The following is a 20,779-nucleotide window of genomic DNA, read 5'->3' as shown; positions in this document are numbered from 1 at the left end:
ATTTAACTGTGTGACAAGAAAGATTATCATCCCGTTGGAGCTATTATCTCATCACTCATGTGTTTAACTCTCATTTTAACACAGTTAACATTTTAAACTCCTCTGGAGACAGTTTGCTATGTTCAACAGTTAGTTAATTATGAATTGAATATGTTTTTATATGTGTTTGCATAATGTTACCACAATTGTATTTACATTTCACAGTTTCTATTTGAGTGTTGATCACCCACCTCCTCTTATTTTTCTTTGTACAAGAAAGTGCCAGACAAGCATACAATAAATCTTCTGAAGATGTAAGATACAAATATCAACCAAATAAAAGAATAGAAATGCATAATCATGTGCCTTCAGTGTGTGTTTGTACATACATGTCATATTTCTTCATATTTCATATACTTCGTATATAAACAGCTTCTGTTGGCATAATTCTTACAGCTTTCAGAACAAGATTAAAATAACATATAATTTAACACCTAAGAAATTTAACACTGAAAAAATAAAGTCAACACTACATTAAATATAATTGCTTGTAGTATGAAAAGTGCATTGTCTTCTTGTAAGAGAAACCTACCACATAGGTACCCAACAGGGAAATTTAGTTTTGTGTGCAAAACTTCTTAAATATTTAGTGTAAACTATGATAAAGTTTCTGGGTCCTTTACAAATGTAACTTTTCCACACACTTCCAGTTACTACATAAATCTTTATGTAGTTAGAAATATAACTTTAATATTGTTCTTTTTGGACCTTCATTTTTCCACAGTAGAAAATACTTTTCCCTTAATCTCCTTTGAATGTGATGAGGTAGTCGGGGTATGCTTGGTTGTCATGGAACACAATATACATGGCAGGGTTATCAATTTTGTCCACTGCGCTATCGAAGCGGTTGTGAGGCTGCTGGCTGTTTCGGAGTGGAAGCACCTTCATGGTAGCTTGGCCCTGAGTGAAGACGCCTGTGAGGACTCGGGCGACGAACATTAACCGAGAACCATCAGCAGCTGGCTTGGAGTAGGTGGGCTGGGCTGAGTAGCTGGCGTTTACAGCAAAGTAGGTCCCATGACCGTATGCAGTTGCTGAATGTCGGAAGAAAAAAAAGGAAATTAGTAATAGGTTATCATAGATAAAACATGGTGACTTCCAACATATATTACGTAAGTATTGTAAGTCTTGCATTTAATATCCTAAGAGTCCTGTTTGTGTCTATAAATGATGGTTAAATACAACCACATTCAAGACCATAAAATACTTGAAGCAGTCTGCAAATGATCAATCTGTCACCATGTAATGGTGGCAGGGACGTGCAGAGGGGGGGGGCTAGAGGGGCTTGAGCACCCGCCCCTTTCCTGATGAGTGCCCAAAGTGCCCTTTTGTTGAGGCAACTTTTAAATTTTATTTATTTATTTATTTATTTATTTTTATGTGTGTGTGCGTGCGGAGTCCTGTCTGTGCCCCTCAACAATAATATTTAACTATTAATCATAGTTTTGCTAAATAAAAGGATCTGGCTTGCATCAGTCACATGATCACATTTAACCAATGATCGCCCTCGACGGCAGAACGCGCTGGTTACGAGCCGGGAACGAGCTCACAAAGAGCACGCGCATTTTTTGCGGTCCGGAGCTGTAGGAGAAACACAAGTTAACTCAGAGACACAGACTGATGCGACAAACCCAGTAAGTAGGTGTACAGCGTACACTGTAGTGTGTAGCACACAGGAGTATCAGCTTATTACGTACACGTTGGTAAGCTGTCTTGTTGCAACTGACGAACTGAAACAAACGAGCGTGCTGTGTGTGCAACAGCGTGACAAACATTACCTGTCCTTTTATTAACTGCACAAGTAGTGCTGGTCATAGCTGCTGGCTACCTGTGTAAGGCTGTCATGGGTCTGTAGCTCTGTCCCCGTTTTAGGGAACATATTTAGTTTTAAAGTAAGTTTCTGGGCATTTCCTGCCTTTCTGGAGGGATTATATTTCACTAAAAAACGATCTAATATGCATGTCCACATAATAATTATTATAATTATAATATATTAAAAAACACACGCTGTATTTTAAAGAACATACATTAAGAAGCAGATTATATTAGATTTATATTTTAAATAAGACAAAATTAGGATTTTACAGCAGTAAAATGATTGTATCTCTACAGTTTAAAAATGTAATAAGCTTTGCCCCTGCACAGAGTGGATAGTGAAACAAATGGAATCATCATAAATACATTATTTCATATTTATTACTTCCCCCTCCTCATTGCTTTATTATTGTAGCTCTAGTAATAAATAATAATGTAAGGATGCCCATAGTATATACAGTATTCTGAAGAAGGTCTAAAATGTCCCTGTGTGTGTGTGTGCATGTGTGTGTTTTATTTAGCTGGATTTAAAAAAATATTACTCATGATATAACATTGTCCAGACATGCCTGGTAAGGACATGAGGAGGAAACAGTAGGAGCTGTGTGAGGCTACTAAAGGCAGTGCTATAACACTTTTCTGTCATCATTTTATTATAGATTAAGTGCAAGAGTTGTTAGGTGTGGATAATTAGATTATAGTTTATTGCAATAGCAAGTTGTGCCTTGTTCTCAGATAGACAGCAAGTGGAGAGTGATATATGAAATGATGGGAAGGAAGGAAGAAGAGAAGCAAAGAGTGATTCACAGGCAGAGCCTAAATTATTTCTCAGTTTTTTGTTGCCTTATGGTTCCAAGCGCTGTCACCAATCTTTGCATTTTGTTATTATCTCATGACCCTTGTTTAATCAGCTACCATCTCTCCTGTGGACTTTTTAATGTCTACAGTCTCAGATCAACACAGCCCTGCCCTTCCCATATTAGATTCTTGATGAATGTGTGTTGTTGTTATTCAGCATGGTTCAATGTGCCCCTTTTTAACTTTGAGCACCCGCCCCTTTAAACCTCTCTGCACGTCCCTGAATGGTGGACCAATATAGACACAATGTCAGAGTGATCAGAGCGGTAAAGACTTACATGTATATGTAAAACCCTGGTGTATAGGAGGTAATAATTTCTAAGACAAAGTCAACACTAGTGATTCGTTTTGAAGCAACAGAAAAATGTTTTCTTGTTCAGTAACAATTATCACCATTTTGTCCAGCAAAACTCCTGTTGAATCCAGTTGTCATGATGGAGTGGCAGTTTTCCTGGGTCGTCCCGTGGTACAGAGGTTTCTCCGCTGCTCCTCCCTTGTGTGCGTTCTTATCAGAAATGTGCTTCTTCTGGGCTTCATAGGCGCGCCGCAGGTGAACGTTCTGCAAACGTTCAATCTGACAAGAGAGACCGAAGCCAAAGGATCAAAGAGATGCCAAACAAAGCAGTGTGGATGTTAATTACATCTGATGGCTTAGTTCATGTCTTTATGGTGGTAACCATAAACTGAGGCATGTGTTTCAGGTATGAGAAGTTTAGATTACAGCAGTGAATAATTAATGACTTTCTTACTGCAAAACTGAAAACTTTAGAAACTTAAAAATTAAAATAAAAAACACACTTTAGAAACATGATATTTCTCAGGTAGGGAGTTTGAATTTTTCATAGCATTTCTGAGCAAATATATTGACATCGGTTCAATGGACCACAGAGATATGGTGGCCGGAAACTGCAAATATCCAACATAGATAGATAGATAGATAGATAGATAGATAGATAGATAGATAGATAGATAGATAGATAGATAGATAGATAGATAGATAGATAGATAGATAGATAGATAGATAGATAGATAGATTGATTGATAAAATAAAATATAATGTATTTATTTTTTTAATGTGGCAATTAATTTGTTGACAGAATGTGACTGATTTCTGTTTCCTTTAATTTCCTGTTTTTCTTTTATGATTTCGATTTTTTATATACATTTACTGAATAAATATATTAAATCAATTCATGTCTTACATGTGGACACAAAAAGAAGAGCAGGTATGTGATGATGTTGCAGTTGCCATGGGTTACAAGACATCATTTCTTTACATAGGAAAAAATAGTTCCTAGGGAAAAATGTTTTCAATTTTTTTTTTTTTAATATTCATTTATTATTTTTTTAATATTTATGCATTTTACAGGTTAGATAAAATAATAGGAAATTAAACACTATTTATTTATGTTTAAATAAAAATAAATAAATAGTATTTATAGTAAGTCAGTTAAAAATAAAAAATATCTATTTTTTACACCCTTTATGTTATCGAAATATGTAATTAATGACCACATGCACTGTTGATATAAAGTCTGGTGCAGTTAATATTTTAATTAGCTTCTTTCCCTGAATGTTAACATGTATCATGATAGCTGACCAGTTAAGCAGACCACATTACAGCCAGTAATGCTCACCAGTTTGCACTGTAACCACACAATCAACTTTTTCAGCTTGTATGCATTTACTTGTGTATATATGTACTTGTACTTGAGCAGGAAAAGCCACCCACCTTCATCACAGTTTTGGGGACAGTTCGTTTGAAAGCCTCCTTCACTGTGTGATACTCTGCAGAAGAAGTCTCCAGAGAAACCACCTTCATAGTCTCATTGGCAGCCATGGGGTCCCAGTACAGAGGGAAAGTAAAGTCTGAAAAAGACAACATGTTTGTTATATTTTATTAAGTCAGGTAACTATTGGTTTGGCATAGGAATGCATTTCCTGTTTTCTGTGACTTTAGTGCTTGCTTTCTTTAACTGATGATAAGTTTGTTAAAGCCCTTTTCTATTCCCATTCTGTTCCTTCAGCTGTGTCTCTATGTTTATCTTCTGTCTCTCTGTCACACTTTCATGTTGTGAGTCTGTCATCTCTTACTTCCTGTTTTACTTTGGTGGTATTTCGTCTCTTGCGCTTCGTGTCCAGTTCTTTCCTCTGTCTCATCAATCTTCCCTTGCCCTTTGTTGTGTTCTCTCTCAGCTCTTTTCCTCTGTGCCTTGTGTTTTCTAAGAAGTTGAAAAAGTATTTTTTTTCTCCTCTGTTTCTTTGTATTTTTAAGAGCTTAGCAATAAAGCTGTCATTGACTTTTACACATTGCATAGATGTTTTAAAATTGGGATTTGGTTCAGTCCAGCCACATATCAGTCTTAACACTGTTTGCTATATTGGTGCCCTTCTGACGCCAATCTAACACTGCTTTGCAATGCAATTTGAAATCAGCAGATAAGGAGAGACTTTAATATTTCTAATATTGAAATTTTGACATTTCCTGTTTCAAAACTGTTTACTGTTACTGTCATTCCTCATAGTGACTTTTGCAACTATTTTTACAAGTACATTTTTTAATACTTTTTTAGTAGAATTATTTCTTTCAAAACCTTAACATTTGTTTATTGAAGTTTATATTACTCTCAAGCATCAAACTCCAGTATCAGTCTGGCTCATTTTTGTAACATCTCTGAGAACTATCTACTCACCTGGAAGATTCTCAAGTCGTTTCAGCTTTGTCGTCTGTCTGCTCAGTGGTCGTGTGGCCACCATTGCCTGTACATCAACCTCCCATATAAGTCCCTGTGCATCTGTTATTCCTTCTGTTAATTCGTTTTTTTCCAATTGGTGATTAGCTGATTTGGGAAGTCTTTCCCAGTTACCGTGATTTGCCAGGATGCACCAAACCACTTTGTTGTAAACATCCTCCTCCTCCCTCACTCTCACCTCTCTAGCAAGGTTCATGTACTGGCACTGATTCATTTTCTGCAGTACCCGGGTGACCCCGTCTTTTAGCCCGCTCACTGTTAGGGCGCCAGACTGATCAGTTTGCACAAATAAACCCTCAGCCTCCACCAGCTCCTTCAGCTCCATCATGTCATCCTGGTTGAGGAGTTCCAGTTCCTCCTTTGAGAAGGTTTTACTGGAGCACTGCGTCTGATATTGATGCTTCAGCTTTTCCATGGCATCGTCAATGTCGGATATGGAAAGACCCAGGAACGTGAAGACAGACTGCTGACTTGTGGAGCTGATTTCGAGACTGCTGAGGTATGCACTCACACTAGGAGCAGACTGTTGTTGCTGTTGTTGTTCTTGAAATGACACTGGAAGGTGGATCAAACAAATAAGCAAGTATTTTCAGTAAAATAATAATTTAATCTGCTTTTTATTTTAAAAATCACTACACTAAATAACCACACAAGATGGCACTTTGTGAATATTTCTGTCACCTCTGTTGATGACAGCTGGGGAATACATCTGCATCGCTTCCTCTTTAAAAGCCAAGAAGACATCGATCTTAATCAGGACGAGGCGGATGTCGGTGAGGCTGTTCATTGATGATGTAGAAGACTTGATCACTCGAAGGATGGCACCTGCCACAATAGTAGGGTCCAACTCGCCAGCACCTGCAGAAACACCACTTGCATTTAGGTGTGTGTGTGTGTGTGTGTGTGTGTGTGTGTGTGTGTGTGTGTGTGTTTGTGTGTGTAGCACAACAAGACTTGAATGCCAAACAAAATACGTACCAGCAAAGATAGCAGGAATTGCCACTGAGCTGTATTTATACGACTCACAATAGTAAATGACATTACACACAAGTTGGATGAAGTCCAAGTTGTAGACTTCATCCCTTTGTCCACATACATGAAAAATAGCTTTACAGGGGAAATTTCCAGACTGGGTCACAAATATTTTTCCTCGTTCCACGTATGCTGCACAGAAAGTGACAAAATAAGCATGAGTGAGAGGCAGATAAGTAAGATGAGAAGATAAGTAGCAACTTCTCTATTTCTCACCTGCTTTCAGTTCAGCTTCCACCTCTGGTCCAGCTACAGTTAAGATATCTTTGCATACCCCATCTGTAGAAGAAGAAGAGAAAAAGAATAAAAAAAATACTGAATAATTAAATCTGGACCTGCTAACTGCCCTACATGTATTTTTACAAGGGGTGGGATTTTAATGCATTGATTGCAATTAGTTAATTAGAAAAAAATTTAACGCGTTAAAAAAAGCGCTTTTAATCACACTTTGCATTCCAAGCAAAGGGGAACTTTTGTCAATGCTCGTTTCCCTGGTATACCGATTACACTAGTGATGGTAAATTTGATTCTTTTTACTGAATCGAGTTTTGATGAGTCACTCACCAAAGCGAATCGGATTTTTGAGTCATTTGATTCACTGAGTCAGTTGACTAGAGAGTGCAAAAAATGTACATTTTCACTCAAAGTTAATTTGTTTCTCTTTTCATGTAAATCCTACTGCTAAGATGAATGATTCTAAAAAAACAACAACTATTTTATAGAGCAAAAAAGAGCAAAAACATTTCTAAAATTAAGCAATTTCCTATCAAAACTGCTTAATAAACATTTATTTTTTTTATTTGTATTTTATTAGTATTTTCCATAAATGTGTCAAATATATATTTTCTCATCTAAATGTCCTCTGAGCTGTGAGCCAGGGGGCGGTAATGTGCCTTAACATTGGTTGCCAACCAAGAAGAAGAAGAAGCTGTGAGCCAGGAGGGAGGGGGTGAGTGAGTGAGTGAGTGATTCGCTTACGCTTACGATTCAGCACAGGAAGGGAGGGTGTTAGCATGTTAGTAGAGTGATGCTACTGTGAACCGAGGAGCTATTTTCTTGATGTGAGCTTCCACTCAGGGTTTTTTCTTTCAGTTCAGAGCAGAAATGCTTTTGTTAAGAAACTGGCTGTTGTTCCCCCCCCACACACACACACAATTTTAATTATAAGCTAGATATATTTCTACTAATGGAATTAGTTTTCTAACAGCAACAGGGATGAGTCAGTAAGTCAGTTGGGCTTGTGAATCACGAATCGAACATCACTAGATTACACTGATGCACACATCAGAGGTAAAAAGAATCAGAATAAAGTGACTTGCTGTGACTGAGCAGAGGCAAATTTAATTTCAAAAGACTACCTGACGGAAGCCTTGATAAAAGCATGGTTTTATGCAAACTGTGCAAAAAGGAGTTTGCGTACCATGAAGCACTTCAACTTTACGGCACCATCTAATTGCAAAACATGTTGCAGCAAGCACGAAACTGTGGGAGCTGTTAGCTCTAGCAGTTCGAGTACCAACAAAAGATATCGGCAGCCCAAATGTGATGAAATGACTGGCTTAAGGACCAAAATTAGCAAGTCATCATTGGACAACAATGCCCATAAATCTCTGCTTTGCATTTTGTCATCCACCAAACCTGTTCCGACTGAATTTGCCTGGTCAGCACTTGCACAAAAATATTAAACTACAACCATGATAGGTACGAGATGTAAAATACAAGTAAGTATTTGATCTTAAAATAAGTGGCCTGCTGATAATACTAGATGAAAACTTGGATGGTAAAAATAGTAAATGGCCTGTATTTATATAGCGCTTTACTAGTCCCTAAGGACCCCAAAGTGCTTTACACATCCAGTCATCCACCCATTCACACACACATTGGTGATGACAAGCTACATTGTAGCCCACAGCCACCCTGGGGCGCACTGACAGAGGCGAGGCTGCCGGACACTGGCGCCACCGGACCACCACCAGTAGGCAACGGGTCAAGTGTCTTGCCCAAGGACACGATGATCGAGACTGTCGGAGCCAGGGCTCGAACCAGCAACCTTCTGATTACAAGGCGAACTCCCAACTCTTAAGCCACGATCGCCCGTAATATGTTCAAAGATCATGTTTAAAAAGACATCCCCATTTCTGAGCAAACATGCATGAACATGTGTTTACCTTTGAAATTCGTAGAGAGCTATGCCACCATTGTGGCTAAAAAAAATAATGTCACAGTTACAACATGATCCTCATGCTCACTATGCTATGTACAGTGGGGCAAAAAAGTATTTAGTCAGCCACCGATTGTGCAAGTTCCCCCACTTAAAATGATGACAGAGGTCAGTAATTTGCACCAGAGGTACACTTCAACTGTGAGAGACAGAATGTGAAAAAAAATCCATGAATTCACATGGTAGGATTTGTAAAGAATTGATTCGTAAATTATGGTGGAAAATAAGTATTTGGTCACCTCAAACATAGAAAATCTCTGGCTCTCACAGACCTGTAACGTCTTCTGTAAGAAGCTTTTCTGTCCCCCACTCGTTACCTGTATGAATGGCACCTGTTTGAACTCATCATCTGTATAAAAGACACCTGTCCACAGCCTCAAACAGTCAGACTCCAAACTCCGCCATGGCCAAGACCAAAGAGCTTTCGAAGGACACCAGGAAAAGTATTGTAGACCTGCACCAGACTGGGAAGAGTGAATCTACAATAGGCAAGCAGCTTGGTGTGAAAAAATCAACTGTGGGAGCAATCATCAGAAAATGGAAGACATACAAGACCACTGATAATCTCCCTCGATCTGGGGTTCCACGCAAGATCTCATCCCGTGGGGTCAAAATGATCATGAAAACGGTGAGCAAAGATCCCAGAACCACACGGGGGGACCTGGTGAATGACCTGCAGAGAGCTGGGACCAAAGTAACAAAGGTCACCATCAGTAACACACTACAACGGCAGGGAATCAAATCCCGCAGTGCCAGACGTGTTCCGCTGCTGAAGCCAGTGCATGTCCAGGCCCGTCTGAAGTTTGCCAGAGAGCACATGGATGATACAGCAGAGGATTGGGAGAATGTCATGTGGTCAGATGAAACCAAAGTAGAACTTTTTGGTATAAACTCAACTCGTCGTGTTTGGAGGAAGAAGAATACTGAGTTGCATCCCAAGAACACCATACCTACTGTGAAGCATGGGGGTGGAAACATCAGGCTATGGGGCTGTTTTTCTGCCAAGGGGACAGGACGACTGATCCGTGTTAAGGACAGAATGAATGGGGCCATGTATCGTGAGATTTTGAGCCAAAACCTCCTTCCATCAGTGAGAACTTTGAAGATGAAACGAGGCTGGGTCTTCCAACATGACAATGATCCAAAACACACCGCCCGGGCAACAAAGGAGTGGCTCCGTAAGAAGCATTTGAAAGTCCTGGAGTGGCCTAGCCAGTCTCCAGACCTCAACCCCATAGAAAATCTGTGGCGGGAGTTGAAAGTCCGTGTTGCTCGGCGACAGCCCCAAAACATCACTGCTCTCGAGAAGATCTGCATGGAGGAATGGGCCAAAATACCAGCTACTGTGTGTGCAAACCTGGTAAAGACCTATAGTAAACGTTTGACCTCTGTTATTGCCAATAAAGGTTATGTTACAAAGTATTGAGTTGTATTTTTGTTATTGACCAAATACTTATTTTCCACCCTGATTTACGAATAAATTCTTTACAAATCCTACCATGTGGATTCATGGATTTTTTTTTCACATTCTGTCTCTCACAGTTGAAGTGTACCTCTGGTGCAAATTACTGACCTCTGTCATCATTTTAAGTGGGGGAACTTGCACAATCAGTGGCTGACTAAATACTTTTTTGCCCCACTGTACTTGTGTGCATCCTCAGTTTCACTTACCAAGGATAAAATTTTGGAAGTCTGTTGTGTTCACTACAACATCTGTAGTTTCATTGGTTATGTCACCAAACACAACATGTAGTTTAACCCCACTTTCCACTGTCATGGTTATGTCATCCAAGTCACTGGTGAGGGACCTGAAGATTGCTTAGAGGAAGAACACCACACATTAGCTATTGTTTGATATTTAATCTGATAACTGAGGGTACTAATGAAGATGGTAAAATATGGCACAGGCTGAATGCTTTTTATCTGCTCACTATGCATTAATGTCACATAATAAAGACAGTCTGAGTAGTGCTAGTTTACCTTGGCCTCCCTGGTTCATATTTAAGCTGAGCTGTCTGTAGACATCGTGGTAGCACTGTAGATAAAAACACAGAATAACACGATAAAGAATTGATGCCTGCATGTTACATATCAGATACAGGCCATCAAGTAAGGGTTACCTCCTCAGAATCAGGGTAACCAGGTTTAATGACAATGTGGATGTTTGTAAGAGATCCAGAAGATGCAGATAATCCAAACTGGTGAATGATGTCAGTCAACACTTGAATAGCTTCTCTCAGCGGGTAGCTTAAAACAATTCCTGGCCCAATGATTGGAATGGCCACTGAACCAAAATTCTGCCGTACACAAAGCTCCAGACACTTCTGCAGACCGTTACCAAGAGCCTGCAAATCAAAAGTTACATATTTTTAACTATGTTTTCAAACTTAACTCTTGGATTGTACACTGCAACTGAGCACACAAGGAAAACCTTGAGTCTCCACAAAAAACTTAAATTTGTTTGCATAAGTCTTGGCTTGGAGTTTGTGGTATATAACATCAAGTTATTCCAACCTTTCAACTATACACAGCAATGATATTTATTTAATTTCATAAAACTTTACTATTCCCAAAGGAAATTCATTGATGCATTTCATTGGTTTTCTGAAGGTAAATTAAATATGAATAAGCTCTTATCCATCTCTAGAAGTGTTAATAAAAGTCCTTAATTTTACCTGAACACTCTTTCCTCTTACTCCGTCCCAAGGCAAGCACTCAATGAAGAAAATCTTGGAGCAGCCCAGAGATGGAGGTGCATCAACCAGCTGAACATCACCAGGGGTGATGGCACAACTGGCTAAGACTGAATCAAACTTTAACTTTAATACATTCCCAGCTTTGGCCAACAAACTTTTGCCAATATTTGTAGAAGTCAGCTGCTTGTTGAGCATGGGGACCACCAGAACATCCACCTGCAGAAATAATATTGAATAACATGAATGTTGATATTTTATTTTGAGACTATGGGAAATAGAATTGAATGGAAATAATCAAACCTGTTCATTTTCTAAACTGCTGAGTTTGATCTTCAGGTTTGTTCTGTTGATTGCAGAGTTTCCAACTGTGCTGTACATGCTGCTGCTGTAGCTGAGAGATCTAGGTGTGTCGCTGAGTCTGCTGGTGTTTCGTGGTCTTTGCACGTTTGGGGTGGCTGCAGTTTGCTTCTCTCGGATAATGACGTGACAGGAACCCTCTATCAGCTCTTTAGTCACTTTACCCTCTTCCTGGAAGTACTGCTGAGCCCCTGGTCCATCTAGAGTCAAAGTGTCTACTACAACACTGTCTAGAGTTGATGTTAGGGCCTCCTTGGCCTCCTGAACATGACATCGAGGACCAGACACAAACACACAAGGATTTGGAAAATGTGAGGCTTGTAAGGTCACCTTGGTCTGCTTCATGCCAATCAAGTCTAGGATTTTATTAAAACAGTAGACAGTGTCATGATGAAGCAGATTGATGGTTTCTTGAGTTGAAACTTGATTCAACTGGAAGTCATGAAGAACTTCATTGAGCTTGGCCACATTTTCACTGTAGCCCACCAGTTGGACGTTGGTTGCTGAGGTTCCCCTGGCGCCTGGCATGTAGCTGATGTCCACTCTGAGCTCTCTACTGTTGGCCTCGTTTTTGGCTTTTGTCAGAATTTCTTTCAACCTGTTGAGATCTATTGCACCCTGCAGCTGTACAGTGGTCACTTTAAAGTCTCTCATTACTGCTGCCTCGGCCTCATTCAGAGCATCAGAGGACAAACTGGACAGAACCAGATCTGAACCCACCTCAAAGAAAACAGGGTTTCTGAGGCTCTGCAGGAAGCGAGTTTGGTATTTTGGGATGGCATCACTGGTCTTCATGAAGGTTAGCAGAGCTGTAGGGAACTTAACGCTCTTCTCCTTTATGTTCTTAATCAGTTCAACCAGTTTTGCAGCTCCTGACTGCACCTCTTTGTCAGGGCCCTCCAAAGTGATCATGGCACTACCTCTGATGATTGTAACCTCTGGACAATTAGCACGCATTTCTCGATTTAAGTCTTCTTCTATGAGCTTGAAGTTCTTCTCCACAATTGGCACTTCCTTTTTGGTGGGTAGGCTTTTTTCCAGAATTGCAATCTTCTCCTCCATGGCATCAACCTCTCCTACAACCACAGCATAGCCACTCTCTGTGTAAACTTTGATATCATCTGTCTTAAAGGCCGAGTCCTGCAGTACTATTTTCACCTGTTTTGGCTCAAGCACATGATAGCAGTTGTAGCTCTCAGTTAGCTGGACGAAGACCTGATTCACCTGATACTCCCATTTCTCTGCAGAACCACCTAATCCTCCTCCTGGACCCTTGTCAACCTCCCCTCTAACCAAAACCTCCTCTTCATCGAAATTTAGCTCCACTGTGCAGCCGATTGACGACAGTTGTTTTTCGAAAAATGTGTATGCTTTACAGTTGTCTCTCAGGAAAAACAGCAGGAAAACATCTATTCTGAAAGTCTTCTCAAGACCCTTTATGTTTGGGTTTGTAGAGCTCTGAAAGAAGAGAAGAAATCAAACAAATCTGTCAATTAATGCTATAAGATAGACTACTTATCATGAACAATTGGAGTGTACCACATAGGCCTGGGTAGTAAATCAAAAACGAATCATAACCTTCATTCAAAAACTCTAATCAACGTACATTAAAAAAAAAAGTTGATTTCACAGCAGTTTTCAGTTGTACTGATTCATAGAGTCCTTTCTGTTATGTAAATAAAAACACATAAAATTAATATTTCTCTGTATATGTTTTTTTTGTTGTTGTTATGTCTGACTATGACACTGTGTTAGAACAGAAATACGCTACAGTCGAGTTTCTAAAACAGTTTCGATATTGTGTACAATGTAAATGAAAGCAGAATACAATGGTTTGTGAATCAGTTAAAACATGATGTTGAGGTTTTTTTGTTTTTTTTTAATCTGTTTGCTAGCAGCAGTGTCCATGGATTCCACAAAGAATTTAAAATTTTGTTTACTGGCCAGACTCCTTCAAGCTGATAGGAAGGAAACAGTAACTCAAATAACATCACAACATTACAATCCAAAATTAACAACAAAGATTTAAAAGAAACAGCACTGAAGTCTTACTTGGTACTATCAAAGTGTACCTAATAAAATGTCCAGTGAGAGTGTTACCATCTGGCTTTTTATGACCTATGTTTTTAAAAAAAAACACTATCTTTGATTGTATGGAGGTGGAGTAACATACATGGCATTGGTTACTTGCTTGTCTCGTCTTGTCAATTACAGTCAATTGTGCCTCACTTATGTGTGTAGTTTCCTCGTTCCCCTCTGTGCATTTACAGTGTGTGTTCTCTTGTGTTCGTTACTGGATCGTCTACGTTATTTCCAGTGATAGGAATAACGTTACTAACACCGTTACATTTTTTCAGTAACGAGTAAACTAGTTACTATTTCTATCGTTACAATGCCGTTACCATTACTAACAGAAAAGTGCGGTGCAGTGCGTTACTATTTTTCCACAAACAGGCGGTCGAAGATGTGTTCAGCAGACAATCACTTTTTGGCACAACACCTGGAGCTAAGGGGCAATCACATGAGTGCTGCTGTTTGACTGAGGAAGAATAAAGTAGTCGTGGTAAGCCAGTCACATGACCACTTCAAGATGACAAAGCAACAAGGTGATATATACTGGTTTTTAAATTGTGTTGATAGGCCAGTAAAACCAGAGTCATGATAAACAATATATACGCTGCGTTTTTTCCTGAATAGTTTTGTCACATTTACTGTCTAAGGACAGTGCTAGCAAGCACTCTCTGCTTATGAGTAGAGATGGCACGATACCACTTTTTTATATCCGATACCGATATCATAAATTTGGATATCGGCCGATACCGATATGAATCCGATTGTCACGGGTTGCCGGGGCAAGCCGTGTGTGAATTATTAACGGACCCAAGATGCAGACTGCTTAAGTCGTGAGCGAGCTTTATTAACAAAAGGGTGAAACAAACAGGAACGAGGTGGACGAAAACCAAAACTTAAGAGTAACCTACACTAAGCAAAAACAAACATGAAACCTTGAGACATGAACCAGAGATGTGGGGAGAAGGCACTGGAAAATGGCATAGGAACATGAAACGTGAAAAAAGGAGAGTACAGAAACCCAGAATAAACAAAACCACAGAATAATAATAAACTAAAACATAAACACGGAGTCACAGACTCCGGACCATGACGCCAATATAGTGTGTTTTTTAATAAATAAAACTGTTTTTTAATATCTTGCTGCATTTTGTATAAGTTCAAACCTGAAAAAAAACACTAAAGCTATTCTGTTATACCTGTATGCAAAAAATACACTGCACCCAAAATATTTCATAGTTCAGCAATACTGATCAATCTAATAAACTTAAACCTGCTCCATCCTTCTTATTCTGGTATTTTAAAGAGTAAGCAACCTAACTAATAGGGTTGCAAACTCCCAGCAAAAAAATATATAAAATAGGGAACCACCCCCCACCTAATGATGCTTAATCGACGTAATCAACTTTAATTTGATGCAGTGTGAAAAAAAATGCACAGAAATCAATTATTTTTCAAGAATAATTAAATAGATTCAACATCTTTCTTCAACAGAAGTGCAGACTGCACAGATGGTATCTTCCCAAAGGAAAAAGTACTATAGCTTACTAGGGTATATTAGACTTAACAACTATATACAATAATGGACTTCTATACTTTTTACATCAGATTAAAATTTGGGTGTAAGATTCAGATAATTATTTATTAAAAGCTAGACATTTTAAATGAGAACAAGAAAGAAAAGTATGTCTTTGTGCCCCCTTTCCCTGTTCATGCCCTATCGGCCCCCCTGGCTAAACTTTGCTAGATCCGCCCCTGCACAGTTACCAGCCGTCAGCTAGTAGATCCTGGTGTACAAAGTAATTACTTTGTACACCAGGATCTTTTTTTATAAAAAAAAAAAAAAATTCTAACAACTGCTTATCAAGCTTAAACGTGCTGCTGTTATTCAGCTGCTGGTTTTCTCTTTCTGGCACGAATTGGGCGACAAACAAACAAGAGAGACAGACTCGCGACAGAAAAGCCGATCAGCTGATCACTAATCAGTTTCACGCTGAAGTAGCAGCAGGAGAGGGAGGGAGAGAGAAGAGGCAGTCGCTCCATATATCAGTCAAGCTTACCGTGGGAATGCTTTACAAACATTTAGATGGACTTACACACTTGCTTTACTTCTCTCTGGGATAACTTTCTCGGAGATGAAATGCCGGTTTGGTAGCGAGGCTCCGACTGCTCAACCAGACCGCAGACGGGTCTGGCACACAGCCCCTCTATCAGGTGATGCATACTGCTCCGACGTGCTATGGTTATGAGCCGAGTTATGCCATGTTGCAAGTTTTGTGAGGTGCTTTTTGATATTTAATGGATGGATTACATTTTTTGTTTCTCCAATCCAGTAATTTAAGTCAGTATTGGACTGATACCGATACATAATATCAGATCGGTCCATCTCTACTCTCAACACACTCAATCGAATGTCAGCAGCTGAAGAATAAGAGTTTGTTTTATATTCATAGTGACAAATCGGGTAAGATGCTAGCCAGCCAGTTAAGGGGCTTCCAGGCAGGTTGAGAGATCAAGATCAAATTTAGTCTGCAGCTCCATGCATTTATATATACATATATATATATATATATATATATATATATATATATATATATATATATATATATATATATATATATATATTCACGAATTCCAGGGAATTTACATCTGCCAGGAGAGTTAAATTAAAACACCAGTGTCGTCTGGATTGAAGGACGTCTGGAAAACTCATTGATAACACAACAGGGGTATGGTCTGATGTTACTATGGCCTGGTATTCACAGGATTGGACCCATGGAGTCAACCGATTATTGATGAGAAAATAATCCATCCTAGAATAAGTGTGGTGTACCTGTGAAAAAACGAGTACTCTCCTCTGTGGGGGTGTAAATAGTGCCAAACATCAGACAGTTAGATAAAAAAAAAAAGGTTAACTCGCTACTCTTAAACTGATTCGGCAACATTATCCGGCTCTGACGCTGAGTTTTTACTGTAACCAAAAGTCATGTTTGAAAGAGCAGTAAACTGTACCAGTGATTGGCTTGTCGATGGCTGGTCAGAGGTCTGTGGTGAACTTGTCCGGCTCACGGTCAGCCGCACTTGTCCACTAGGAAGAGTGATGGTGTGAAACTTCCTCTGCAAAACTCTGTCTTGATCTAAAACGAGCATAAACAGAGTCACTGAAACACAAATATAGGAATACATTTTACAAATAACCGACTGTCCTACCTTCTTTTTCCTTAAAACATATTTTATAAACGTTTCCTCCGAGTTTTTCAAGATTTCCACAGTCGCCACCCCCGGACTCTCGCCTTTTCTGAAAGTATCTCCTCACTTTCTCCTTCTCTCTGTCTGTAAAGTCAGTGGCTTCAAAAAACAGTGGATACGGATATTCATCCATTTTATCTGCAATTCTACACTAACATGAGAACTTTAAGCCCGTCAAACATTTGGCCGCTCTGAGTGCCCGTTTTTCTTTCAGTTTCACTTTTAAAGTATCACATCCTCATGTTTACACTCCCACACCCAGCAATGGGGAAAGTGCGCATTTAATTCTCAGGGGATTTTTTCAGCTCACCTGCTCTGCAGGTATTTTACAAGGTGTTTCAGCTGTCAGAGTATAACTCTAAATCAGCGGTCACCGGTACCGGTCCGTGAGTCGTTTGGTACCGGGCCGCGAGAGTTGAGGCGTGAAATGTATGGTTTTCAGGGTTTTTTTTATCGGTTTTCAGCGTTATTTTGTTATCGTTTTTATCGTTAACTCGGTTTTCCTGGGTCTTTTCACGTGTGTTTAAATCTTCCTTTTTTCGGTACCGGTACTAGTTTTATTTTGTTGTATTTATCCGCGACACCTTAAAGTCCGTGAAAATGGGCATAAACCGGTCCGTGGCGCAAAAAAGGTTGGGGACCGCTGCTCTAAATCATATTTATGTCTTAATATGGTTTTGAGAAAGACATTTTACCAGTAATTATGTGAGGTCTGACATTAACTGAAGCTCGAGCTGTTTTCATATTTTCATCTGAAAACATCACACTAAAATCTACAGATATGACTTTTACTAAGAAGGAGGTAAATAAGCTCAGGAGATTTGTGGCAGTGACTGATTCATGTGATGAGGTCCTTTATGGACAGATGTCATGCCATGAACAATAGCATACATTACATTGATTCTTTAAACAATGGAGAAGAAGCATCAGTTTGTGAAGATCATATTGCTGAACAAATTATATAAACATCTTAGATTTTTCTTTCTCAAATAGTTTATTGTAAGAACAAACACAGTATATCTAAAAAATCTGATTTAATACATTTTAAAAACACTTTTAAAATTTCGTAAAGCTACAGCTACTAAACAAAGTCAAAATTCCTTGTTATTAACTGCTGAGGAAATTACACATCTTTCATTTTAGTATTAAACACTGCATTTATATTTGTGATCCTATAAATCACCAAATGTTTTAATTTTCACATGAATGTCTGTTTACAGTTACAGATTTTGTCTTGATCTCCAACAGTGATCTTCCACATTCTCACATGTAGTTTCAAGCAGTAATCTAGAAATATCTAAAGCTCAGAACCAAATCTTTAGTGTCCAACTGAAGTTACCATAAAATTAAAGTTAGCTTAGTTTATTGTGCATTAAGAAATAATTACATGGTTTTTCAACATATGGTTAGAATAACATTATTGAAACGGTCATATTTTACGTGCAAATTGAGAGAAAGTGACCACACATAAATTTTATGTTGAACTGTCTCGAAATCAGATCTGTGCCTCTTTAAATATGTCCTTCCCATTCAGCAGCCCCGCCTATTAAGGGGTGGGAAAATCCACCTCTTCTATTTTCATCTCAAGCTGCTGAGTAAGGACCCAGACTGCGCTGTGGCAGAAGCAGTTACACAAAGTAAAACTTGTGCTATCATGAGAAACCACTTTTCTTTGAATTTACGTTCAGGAATTTAAGCACAGAGACTTTTGAAGATGGATTTATTTGCTGTTTAATGTTGTGTAGTTGAGCAGCTAATCATCCATTTTTTCCTACAGAGTGACTATTTGATTGGCTGCTCAGCCATGTGCTGTGACTGGTTGAATAGTTAATGGTGGAAGAGAGGAAAAACAGACACACTGTGGAAGAGCCAGAAATTCTAATTAACAATTAAATACACAGTAGTTTATAAACACACAGAGAGTGAAAAACATGAGTGAAAAAGAAACATAAAGTGCATCATGGGAAGGATTGAGGGGTCATCTGCACTAAACATATGCTTTATCAAAAATGGAAGTTTTAAGCCTAATTTAATCTTAACCCACACTACTTTTAAATATCCTAAGAACCAAAAGTAAGCCTGCAGTCTGAGAGCAAAGTGCTCTGTTGGGGTGATACAGTATTATGAGGTCTTTAACATAAGATGGGGCCTGACTGTTCAGAACACTGATGGTAAATCGGTGTTGAAAATGTATTAGCTGTATAGGAAATATTCCCCATGATGAAGCACTAACAGAAGATTATGAGGTAATCTGGATAAGCCTTATGTTAGAGTGGATTGTTAAATGTTGTCATTTTTATGCTTACCATCCATCTCTACATTGTTTAACTGTGGGATGAAAGGAATTCTACTGTCCTTCCCCCCAGATTCTCGAGGTTCTAGGTGGGGGGCTGTAGTCTTTTATTACAGACACATCCTTGTGCTTTTTGATGTAAGCTTCCTGCGTTTACGACCCTTTGGTCAGCAGGAGGTCTGACACACACACACACACACACATTCTTACAGAAGTTCACACATATACATATAATGCCTTGTCTTAGAACCATGTGGGCGTGGCTTTGTTCTGATGTTTTTTGTGTGAACTGTCTCTCAATAAAAAGGCAGCAGGAGGAGGTCAGAGTCGAGGTCTTTCTCGTGGTGGACACAGGCCTCCCTTGCGCAAGTGATCGATCGATCGATTGTCTTGTTTTCTTCATGATGAATAAGTCTCTAGAATTATTACCATTGAAAATAATAAACATGCTTGGATTTGTTATTCCGTCCACCAAACTGTCATAACGTTCATCAGGCTGATTGGTGCAAGGCAGAGGCACCTTTATGCTGCTGTTGCCCTGAGTGTAAATACCATTGATGGCTTACAAACACTGTCTGAGAACCATCAGCACCTGGTTTTGAATACCCAGGGCTGGACGAGTAGCTGGCATTTATAGCAAAGTAGGTCTGACCATATACAGTTACTGAAAACAGAAAATAAAAGAGAGACATTTAAAATTTTGGAATTACCAGACATGTACAGTATTTTCCGCACTATAAGGCTCACTTGAAATCCTTAGATTTTTTCAAAAAGCAACAGTGCACCTTATAATTCTGACATAAACGGTAGTAACCAGACCGAAAAGCAGCGCACATTTCGGTGCTTTATTTCGGTGCTTTTTTTTCCTGAGCTGTGATACACTTCTAGCCAATCATTTTACGTTTCCGAGGATAGTAGGCGGGGCCAGGTACGTACGTTCTGTTAGAGCAGAGCTACAGATTAAAAATGCCCAAGGCGAAGCGGTCAAAAGTCTGGCTGTACTTCACAGCAAAATATGCAAACTCAGCAGCCTGCAACAAGTGCTTTAAGCTGATACTGTGATGCTGTCAAAGGAGGTAACACCAAGAATCCGATTAAACAGCTGGCGACGCATAGCGTTTTTTTTAAAAGCCGAGAAATGCGCCGTATTTGATAGCTTGCTGCGAGACCTCACACCGTGCACGTCAGGTGGGTTGCCAGTTATCGGACCCGGAGCAACATCCCCCAAAAACCCGAAGAGGAGATTCCTGGCCCCTAGCCCTGCCAGTGTAGCAGAAATGATGACGGATGATGATGGCAGCAGCAGCCATTCTTCTCTGCATGAGTAGCTTCATGTTGTTCGTGTGTAATTTACGTTGAGTAGGCTAACCACGTTATTACATTAATGCATGTAAGG

The 20,779-nt window shown here is 39.3% G+C and overlaps 1 protein-coding gene across 1 annotated transcript; it reads right to left on the bottom strand.

The window, feature by feature from the left end:
• Positions 1-205: 205 nt before the first annotated feature.
• LOC146579966 (protein mono-ADP-ribosyltransferase PARP14-like) lies at positions 206-17,280 on the bottom strand. The gene is made up of 14 exons (XM_085266539.1): positions 17,052-17,280; positions 16,854-16,978; positions 11,715-13,229; positions 11,394-11,630; positions 10,839-11,063; positions 10,699-10,753; positions 10,390-10,536; positions 6,714-6,776; positions 6,444-6,629; positions 6,147-6,323; positions 5,406-6,020; positions 4,445-4,581; positions 3,106-3,286; positions 206-1,073 (listed from the first exon to the last, which is right to left on the bottom strand). The coding sequence occupies exons 1-14, from the start codon at positions 17,221-17,223 to the stop codon at positions 781-783; spliced, it is 4,128 nt and encodes a 1,375-aa protein (XP_085122665.1). The 5' UTR covers positions 17,224-17,280; the 3' UTR covers positions 206-780.
• Positions 17,281-20,779: the final 3,499 nt, after the last annotated feature.

This window comes from Mchenga conophoros, linkage group LG3 (assembly GCF_057382185.1).
Source record: "Mchenga conophoros isolate Kocher_MC1m ecotype Shallow Benthic linkage group LG3, M_conophoros_male_GT1.1, whole genome shotgun sequence".
Classification (NCBI taxonomy): Eukaryota; Metazoa; Chordata; class Actinopteri; order Cichliformes; family Cichlidae; genus Mchenga; species Mchenga conophoros.
Note: the sequence above shows the minus strand (reverse complement) of the source record. Positions and strands in the feature narration are given on the sequence as shown.